The following is a 9,892-nucleotide window of genomic DNA, read 5'->3' as shown; positions in this document are numbered from 1 at the left end:
GATAATAGGAATCGCTGAAAATATGTGTCAGCTGTGGGACATGCAAAGGGGTAAAACACTTAGTGTGCATATTTGTGGTTTGCTGGGAAACGTGACAATCCCAGTCGTCCTTAACTGTCCTCTGGGTGACGGATCAGGCTGCCACATCGTCCACGTTTTTATGGACAATGCTCAGGTTTCTTTTCAGGGATTGTTTGGTCGCCTGATTGAGATCCATCCGTGTAACTACAGGGAACTGAAGCCATCACTGTTTCAAATTAATTATTTAAATGTCTTAAGCCTCTGGTTGCTCTAAAGCTGCTTGATGACATTTACTGCTGTCCTCTGGGCGACAAAGAGCACCTGACAGTAAATCCGGACTATGAATTTTTATTTAAATACGTAGTTTACAAAGTTCAAACTAATGTAGCTGCACTTGGAAAATACTTGAGAAGAGCAGTGATTTCTGTGTCTTTGAGTGGAAGTACAGCAAAGATTTAAGGTAGGCTGGTGTGGTTTTATGTGGTTTGTTCACCGTTAACTTGTGATTTAAAAGTAGGTCTAAGAATTATTTTCAGTTTTGTCTGTAAAATGTCAGAAAATGGTGAAAAACGCTCATCGCAATTCCCTAAAGATCCAGTTGAGTAAATCAAATATCTTGTTTTGTCAGACAAACGGTACAAAACCCCAAAAATATTGAGTTTATTTTCATAGAGGACACAGAAAACATGAAAATGGTCATATTTGAAAAGCTGGTTTGATTAAAAAAAAAAATCATTTTTAATTTACAGAAGATACTCAGACATAATTTTGAGGTCAGTCATTACATTGGGACAGATTAAAATCATGTTACTAATTAAAACCAATGTCCTCATTCCCATAATCTGTAACAAGCTGATTCCCTCTGTGACTCAAAAGATTTAGTTATGAAATATCCATATAATCTTATGTAATGTGATGTTGAATGCTAAGATAAAGTAAACAGGAAAAAGTAAAACCTGTCTGCAAACACAGTAACAGATGTAAATCCTTACTTTAGGAAAGAGTCCAAAACAGAGCAGGTTGGTTCCTCAGATATGGTCATGTTTTGTGATTATCTGTTTAAGCCCATAATCCCCTCTCTAATCAGGAATATTCAGTATCTGCTCATAGTGAATTTACTGAAATGACATCAGTATTCTGCCATTGAAACAGGTTCTTTTGGTATTGCTCAGAGGGAAATGCATACAGGAGGGTAACCAGGCCTTTCAGCAGGAGTGATGAGACTGATCTAAGTTGAAGATGCCTCTCAGTGGCTGCACGATGCTCTGTGTGCTGCCTCTTCTCCTGAACACGGTGTTGGGCTTCAAGCTGTGTCCCAGCCACTGCCTGTGCTATGAATCCTCTGACCTGGTGGACTGCCGGTCTCGAGGTCTGGTGTTGGTCCCTCCCAGTGTCCCCCATGGCACCTGGCTGCTGGACTTGAGTGGGAACAAGCTGACGGAGGTATGCACCAGATCTTTCATAGGGTTGTGGTCACTCAAGATCCTCCTGATGTCCAACAACAGCATCCAAACTCTGCAGCCACAGGTACCCAAAAACTTAGCATTCACTTTTATTGTGTATAAATATATATTCTGTGCTCAATACTTTGGTTTAGACCAGACTAAGTATCATGTTATTGTTGCAGCTTTTGGAGGGGGGACCGATCTATACTTATATACTTACACTTAATATATAATTTTTAATACATGGTAGTCCACTCTTTAAATAGGCACCATATTTTGTATTCAAGTTGTCATTAAGTTGATCTGTGTATATGAAATTTTAATGTAGAAAGTGCTAACCATTAACTAAAGCTGTGAAATAGGGCTGCAACTAATGATTAGCTTCATAATTAATTATAGATAATAAAAAATATAGATAATTTGTCAGAAAATGGTAATAAATGCCTGCACATGTTCTCAGAGCCCAAGCTGAGGTGTTCAATTGCAGTTCAAAACCAAAGATTTTCACTTTACAATCATATAAAGGTAGGGGAAGTATTCAGATCCTTTACTTTAAGTAAAAGTACAAATACAACACAGTGAAAATACTGTACTACAGTCCTGCATTGAGAATGTTACTGTAAATATAATCATTAAAATGTACGTCACTCAATACTCAATGCAGAAAAATGTCCCCTGTGATTGTTATACTATTATTATTATTACTCATTATTATATAAATGTAAAAGTAGGACCTAATTTTTAATTACTTTGTGCAACTTTTATATTATTTTCATTATTTATTAATGTGATTATTGTTTTCTCCATTAACCAATTCATTTAGTTTGTAAAAATTCTGAAAATAGTGAGCAAAGTAATGCCGTCACAACTACCCGAACCCATCTTTCTATTGCTTGTTTTGTCCAACCAACAATCCAAACCTCAAAATAATTAAAAATACATTTAAAGTATTAAAATAATAAAAATATAACTACTAAATAACAAAAGCTGTTAGATAGAGGTATCTTTATGAAGAAAAATGTATAATATTTCCCTCTGAAATATTTCCCACATTCCACTTCTATATAAAACCAAGAAAAGCAGCAAATGTTTGTCACTTTTTCCTGATTAATGAGTAAAAGGATTGATCGATTATCAAAGTTGTTGCCGAATATTTTTTGTCAAATGACTAATGGATTACTTGTTGATGAATGTAGTACAAAGGACAATATTCTCATCTGAAATGTAGAAGAGTATAAACCAGTAACTACCATATAATAGTAATACTCAAGTAAAGTACCTCAAAATTGTACTTAAGTACAGTTAATGAACTTTTCACCACTGTTTTTGAGACATGAATTCAGCATTAAGTCCATTTTCTGTCCTCTTTCATTTCAGTCTCTGTCATCCCTGGAGTTCCTGGAGAGGCTGGACTTGAGTTTTAACCAGCTGCGTTGGCTCCCTCAGGACTTCTCCCAGAGTCTGTCCTCCCTGCAGGAGCTCCGGCTGGACCACAACCTGCTGCAGCACCTGGACTCTGCTTCACTGGGTGAGTTTAAAAACCTGAGGAAACTGGACCTCAGTTACAACCGCATCCGGGCGATGGACGTCAGGGCTTTCAGCGGCCTGTCTCGACTGAGCCTCCTCGACCTGGAAGGAAACAAGCTGAACGTGCTTAAAGACGGCCTGTTGAGCAGGCAGCAAAGCCTGGAGGTGCTTCTGCTGGGCCACAACAACATCTCAGCGATCGAGACGGAAGCTCTGGCTCCTCTGCGGAGTCTGACTTTGCTGGGCCTGCAGGGAAACCAGCTGCAGCACATCAGGTTCAAGACCTTCCTGAAGCTCCAGACCACCACAACCCACCTTCAAATGTCCTCCAACCCTTGGACCTGTGACTGTGAGCTGCAGCGCATCTTCGCCAAGATCCATCGCGTTCGACATCTGCTGGTGTACGACTACAAGGACATCATCTGTCATGCTCCTGCTCAGCAAGCCGGGAGCTCCCTGGCGTCGCTGGACAGCCAGCTGTGTATCACTGAGACAGCATCAGTGCTTGTCATCACCATCACGGTGATGCTCGCTGTGATTGGCGCCCTGGTCAAAGCAGAGCACAACCGTAAGAACAAACAAGCTGCCAGTGATGCAGAGTCAGATGGACAAGAAAAATGATGTGTTTTATTCATGACCAGGATGTCTGGGACTGAGGTGTGGTCCCTGATGCCTGGTATTGGACATTGTTGCATAATAGATTGTAGCCAACTACACAGTATCATGTTTCATCCAGCCCCTAGACCACATGATCTGACTTCATTTTATATTTAGATTTCCTTTAAAGCTTTCTTTAATTTACTCAATTTTCTGCTATATCTGGTGTGGCAACCCCTGTAGCAGAAGGCAAGTACAGAATAGCCCTTTAAAACTCATTTAAATGTGCGTATCTTTTTTAACAGTCGCCCAGTATTCAGTTTGAATACCTCAAGGTCTCTAACTTGAAAACAGGATCCCTATACAGCCAAGAAACTTCTTTCTATAAATGTGGGTGTGGTGGTTAGTACAGGTTACTGACGGTACATCTTCAAACATTTTTGAAATTCCCCATCATTTGACATCTCTGAAACCATCTAGCCACATCTCTGTCTCTTCTGATGACGTCCTTTGGAATTTGAAAAACTGGTTGTGTTCCAGTATCTGATCTTTCTTGTAGGTGATGAACTTACTAACCTTTTTATTTTTGGCTGTGCAGTAATACAAGTGATGGCAATGGTCACACCATCATGGATGGACTAATAAGTGGTAATTAAGTCTGATACTAGCAATGGACATTTGGCTCAACCCTCCATTTTATTTTATTATATATTGTAACAATATTAAACTTTATCATTACAACAATGGTAAAAAAAAAAAAGAAAAGAAAACTAATCTAACTATTCTCAGCCAGAACTGAACAACCTGACGATTTAACATCTACACTGAAACAGTTTATTGGCAACAGAGAAACAACTGCATAAATAAGTTAATTCTGGCTTGCACATATGAATGACTTATTAATGCAAATTTAGTCTCAAGAGAAAACCGTTGCTACTTAATCGTATTGTTTTATACTCAGAGGTGTTTTTAATAATTTGTCCAGCACACTTGTTTCAATGAGGTCAGGCTCAGTAATAGAAAGTCCTGTCAGTATAATACAACACCATAAACTATATCCTCCAAAATGACCATACAGGAACACCTCTCCAAAACAAAAACTGAACATAATAACCTTCATTAAGGCAGGATTTATTGCAGGACTGGATTGGACGATATAGATATTTAGCTCCAAATCCAATTTAGTCTGAGGCGTCGGTTACATTCAGCCTTTCATCCTGTGCAAAACTGACATGGTTTTATGGAAAGTTGAGGTGGTCATAGATAAATCATCATTACCAGTACTGCAGTTTAATTACAGTTTAAACAATAAAGTGAAATGAGTTATTGTAATGATCAAAATACTCAAACATTGACAGTAATCCTCAGAACTTTGTGCACCATCATGTAACTAAACAAAGTCATTTCATATAAAAGTATAACTATTTACACAGAATTAACAGCTGTGCTTATTAAGTTTAATGAATTTCACATGAATGCAAGTTGAAAGCAAGTGTTTATCACCAAATGGCCATTCCACAGACAAGACAGCATAAGTTAAATTTTCCCTTTATTTGCAAAATATTTAAACCATATACTGTAAAATATTATCAAATCATTTAAGACTATAATTTTTGGAGTAAAAGGTATTCCTCCTGTAGGTATAAAGTACTTATACTCAGTGTCATGTTTCAGAGCGCAACAAAATGTAAACACGAATCTGAATAAATTATTAAATTGCTAAAAAGGAAGCTCGTGTTGTGTTCTTTTTCTTGCAAAAGTTACCAACTGGTAGGTAAAGACAATCGACGCTGCTTACATCAAACAGTCTCAGCTTGGAGTGTTTAATATCCTGAGAGGTCACCGAGCAACGGCAGCTTTCAGTACAAAGTCGGGCTGTGACGTGAAGGCCATCAGTCTCATCCTGCGCAGACACCTCGGTCTGTAAAAAGTTCTCTGTGAGAGCGCAAGGGTTCAACCGTCGGTGGCCAGGATCAACACAGCGCCGAAGATGCCCACGTTATGTCCAATCAGCTTCATCTGGTTCCAGAACTCCACCTTGCGGGTGTGGTGCCAGTAGCCCAGGTTGCCGTCGATGAGCAGGATCACCAGAGGCAGGACGGTGGCCAGGATCTGTGCGGCCAGGCGGATGTAGCAGCCGGACAGGAAGGCCAAGGCCAGCACCCCGAACAGCACCTCCAGCAGCATCAGCGTGATCTCTCCTCCCACGATGTGGTTTAGATAGGCCTGCCTGTCCTCTTTGCTGTGCTGGAGGGAGTACACCTAGTGGGGGGAAAGTGGTACTGCGTCATTTAAAATGACACTGAAAACAGGCTTTGATTTGTTTTGACTTAAATAAAGTATTACATGTGACGATGTGACTCATTTGACATATGCAGAAATGAAGCCTTATTCATATAAATGATGATTATCTGGTTTGTACATATTGACTCCAAGTAGGTCTTTTTTATATTTAATGATCACAAGAAGAATTGTGATCTTTAACTTGGACTGTTAGGACAATATCTGCAACTAATAACCATTTCATTATTAATTAATCTACTTATTTCTTTCTTGATTAATAATTTAATCTATAAAATCAGCTTCAGTTTCTCAGAGCCCGATCTGACATCTTTAAATATCTTCTTCTGTCTGAGCAATAGTCCAAAACCCAAAGATATAGAGTCTACAGTGCTATAAAACAGCATATGATCACTTGGATTAAAGCTTCAGTCAGTCACTAAATGTATCCTGTGACTGTTCGTGTCAGAATCTCCTACTGAGGCCAGCCACATGCAAATACTCCATAAAACTGACTAGATCTTACCATGCAGATGAGGTACACTCCCAGGAAAACCTGTCCAGTAGACTGCAGGGATCTGCTGCGAGGTTTCTGTCTGTATACCTCTCCCGCCCCACTCGCCAGAACCATGAAGCCTCCGATAATGGCCAGCACTCTGGAATACATTCGTACCTGCAGGGCAGCAATGATCAGGCTGTAATACGTTTCTACTATAATCTCTGACGAAACCATCTACTTTCAAACTTCTACGGTGGCCTAGAATCATTTTGTCACTCGTGCGTGACACAGATCTGATTTCAATATTTCACCACTAATCTGGGCCACTTTTGAACGTGTTTCTATATCTGATTCTGTGGCAATTTGAACTCTGGCCCAAACAGTCAGAATTCAGCAGGTGAGACTGCATTAGAAATATTGCTTCATTGCCAACTAAACCAGAAGTGTTTAAAAGCCCATTAAAAGAGATGCTCATTTGAAGAGTTCAATGCAGTAGCAATGTCACTGTAAAGAACCTTTAAATTAACATCTGAAGAAGCTTTGAATCTATGATCAGGTTTGATAACGATCGAGGACATTTCTATAAAGTTTGGTCTCATTTTCTAATTTATATAAACAAACAGAATAGCAAATAAATATTTTAATTTATTTTATTTACATTTTTACTTTTAGTGTGTATATATGTCATATTTTATTTGTTTGGTTAATCTAATTTTAATGGTACCAGACTACTTGTATGTGTGCTTGTTCTGTTATCTATTCTTCAAATATTTACTGGGCAAAAAACTTTAATTACAACAACTTAAAACAAATATTCCCCCTGTTGTTGACACTCAAATCACATAATATAAATGTACGTTTGTCATTACTAAAACATTAAGATAAATATGTCCTGATCGTTATCAGTTAAGCATCTGGTTGGCCACATCAAAACCTTGATACTGCTTACAAAACCAAACCAGAGGAAAGGCCAACCTGCAATACTATAACTGATGTTAGAAAAACAGTAACACTAAACAAAAAGGAAGTTGCAGGGAGTCCGGAGAAGATGATGCTCCGTGTTCAGAAGCACACGAGTAACTGAACAGCAGCTTTGTTGCTATAAACCGACGGTGACTCACCTTAAGCCAGTCCCCGTAGTACACCTGCTCTCCAATATACGCCGCGTAAGTGCTGACGACCAGTTGTATGGCAGTGGCCATTGCAAACCACCTCCTCTTCACCCCAAATGACATGAAGCTGGCGCAGAGCACTGCTGCCCCCATGTCCACATACAGGTATGGTACATGGATGTCTGGCTTCCTGGAGATGATAATGAATCAAAAGAACTTTAAATAAAACTCTGTACTGTTTTTCATTTCTATGGCTACTGCTTTATTTTTAATTGCCCGATGTATATTGTGTATCGTAGAGGGAGGCAAACACTGTACATTGCATTGGGATGCTTCTGCTGCGTTGAATATAAACTAACTACTGATCATTTTTTGTTAACAATTGATCTATAAACTGTTGTGATTGCTCATTTATAGTTATATTAATAATACAGCAGAGCAGTTGCTCAATATTGTTGTTTATAATCTCTCGGATTAAATATAATATCTAAATGAATGATAGCATTTTTAGAAAATCTGCTGCTGTATAAAATCTTAGATGCTTTTTATTACAGGATTTTGTCCAATCTAAATAATTATTTTGACAACAGCTTTTTTTTACAGTATATAATTCATAATCATGTAATTGCAGATTAATTGTTTTTTTCTGTTTCACAAAAAAATCTACATTTCAATCCCAAATCGGCCCTTCATGAGGGACAGAGGAATCTAAATCAATTTGAATTAAAGGATCTACTACTGTTCCTTTAATTTATTTCCACATCAGGCAACCCAAAAGCAAATCCCAAAGTGTTGTAAAAGAGCTGTCCAGAAGTCAATCACCTTAAAGGAGGCTACTGTGTTTAATGGTAAAGGATGGAGAAACCACCTGCAACTATCTGCATTTATGAAGCTGTAAGCAGCACAAGAACCCAACTCACTGTCAAAACAACTCCAAAATAGGTTAGAGAGCCCTTACAGCACAACACCAAGTAAAAATATTACTGCTCTATTTGAGAGGCAAATTACCAAGTGAGGTATGATAAAGGCTGTACATCCTCTCCTTACATGTTGCTATAATTACAGGATAATTCAGAGGGGTGTGGTACTCTAAGTAAGACCAACCCACCACACACTGAAACAACACACGCCCAGTGTACATAAGAGATTAAAACCACCATTACTACACAGAGAAACTCCAGCCTGTGGCCTGTCCGACTGAAAATTACAGAGCAGGCTAAAACACAAACAGGTCTTTTTTTTAATTTAAACAACTCCACATGGCTGCAACTTTCTGCCTGAAGTCTACTTATAAACTACAACCCCCATTAGCTGGGTTGGTTATCAGGTTTAACATCTTTAATAAATAAAAGGAAAAAAAAAACTACACCTGCCTAAACAACAAACAGCTTCTATAATTATCTTTAAAAATAAAATCTTGATGTTTGATGGTGCGGTTAGCTGCTCATCGTTAGCTACTGTTAGCTTCCCTACGGTGGCCGTCTTCAGCGCTCTCGCTTTTTACCTTTTAGAGTCCGCTCGTTCGGCAAACAGCATCAACATGCTGAAGCAGTTCCAAAACCCGAACCGGGTTAAAATAAACGCTCCCAACTGGCTGAGAAACCTGAACGTCTGTTTCCTACTGGGAGCTGCCATTGCTGCTGTGGGACGCCTATCCTCCGACAACGCTGCGGTTGCTCAAATGACTTCCGGCGACGATGCGATGTGCGTGTCGTAATAAAAGCACGCATCGTTCCGCCGTGTAGAAGGTAGCGTCAATTCGAACTACGATGCTCTTGTTTTGAAAAGAGTTTGTGCGCTACGGTCCAGGCGTCTTCCTATTGGCTGACAGATCTAGGTTGGCGGGGCAGTGTCGTTCAAGGACGCAAGAGAAAAGAGAAGAAAGTTCGACACCGCCCTCTACAGGAGAAAGTAGATCATTACACATATATTGTAAGGACATTGGAGGAAATAATGTCTTTGCCTGCTGTCTAACCATATTATTTTCTTGCATGTGGCTAAGGACAGGTCCAAACGACCCTGTTCTACTCAAAAAGCTAAAAGATTTGACCACAGAAATTGTGTGTAATACTTACAAACAACAACCATATTTGATACTGCTTTAATTTATAGATGCATTAATGTGACCACATGCACCAACCCCAAAACACTTTCAGTAGCCACTGAAAAAGTTACGTTTTCTGTCTTGATATAACAAATTAAATATATTTTTACACATTTTATAGCCACACACAAAGTCTTCCCTACAATGACAGGATTATAATTCTGGTGGGAAAAATACAAATCTAGTTGTTCATATTTTTGAGACACTTTAGAATTTCGACTCTCATTAGTATATAATGGATTTGTAATTTTAGAATTTGTGTAACTTTTTTTATTGGTTCATTTAACAGCGACATTGCACATTAATA

General features: G+C 38.8%; 2 protein-coding genes across 2 annotated transcripts; one reads left to right on the top strand and one right to left on the bottom strand.

The window, feature by feature from the left end:
- Window positions 1-55: 55 nt before the first annotated feature.
- On the top strand, window positions 56-5,320 carry LOC127373883 (reticulon-4 receptor-like 2). Its single transcript, XM_051418750.1, has 2 exons — window positions 56-1,548; window positions 2,844-5,320. The coding sequence occupies exons 1-2, from the start codon at window positions 1,261-1,263 to the stop codon at window positions 3,612-3,614; spliced, it is 1,059 nt and encodes a 352-aa protein (XP_051274710.1). The 5' UTR covers window positions 56-1,260; the 3' UTR covers window positions 3,615-5,320.
- Window positions 5,123-9,169, bottom strand: tmem101 (transmembrane protein 101). The gene is made up of 4 exons (XM_051418755.1): window positions 8,986-9,169; window positions 7,491-7,671; window positions 6,397-6,543; window positions 5,123-5,852 (listed from the first exon to the last, which is right to left on the bottom strand). The coding sequence occupies exons 1-4, from the start codon at window positions 9,114-9,116 to the stop codon at window positions 5,544-5,546; spliced, it is 768 nt and encodes a 255-aa protein (XP_051274715.1). The 5' UTR covers window positions 9,117-9,169; the 3' UTR covers window positions 5,123-5,543.
- Window positions 9,170-9,892: the final 723 nt, after the last annotated feature.

Source organism: Dicentrarchus labrax, unplaced genomic scaffold (assembly GCF_905237075.1).
Source record: "Dicentrarchus labrax unplaced genomic scaffold, dlabrax2021, whole genome shotgun sequence".
Taxonomy (NCBI): Eukaryota; Metazoa; Chordata; class Actinopteri; family Moronidae; genus Dicentrarchus; species Dicentrarchus labrax.
Note: the sequence above shows the minus strand (reverse complement) of the source record. Positions and strands in the feature narration are given on the sequence as shown.

Coding starts and splice junctions, on each gene's coding strand:
- tmem101 (XM_051418755.1), bottom strand. CDS start 9,116: ATGGCAGCTCCCAGTAGGAAACAGACGTTCAGGTTTCTCAGCCAGTTG. Junction 7,672..8,985: donor GAACGAGCGGACTCTAAAAG/GTAAAAAGCGAG, acceptor TATCATCTCCAG/GAAGCCAGACATCCATGTAC. Junction 6,544..7,490: donor ACTACGGGGACTGGCTTAAG/GTGAGTCACCGT, acceptor GCTGCCCTGCAG/GTACGAATGTATTCCAGAGT.
- LOC127373883 (XM_051418750.1), top strand. CDS start 1,261: ATGCCTCTCAGTGGCTGCACGATGCTCTGTGTGCTGCCTCTTCTCCTG. Junction 1,549..2,843: donor TCCAAACTCTGCAGCCACAG/GTACCCAAAAAC, acceptor CTTTCATTTCAG/TCTCTGTCATCCCTGGAGTT.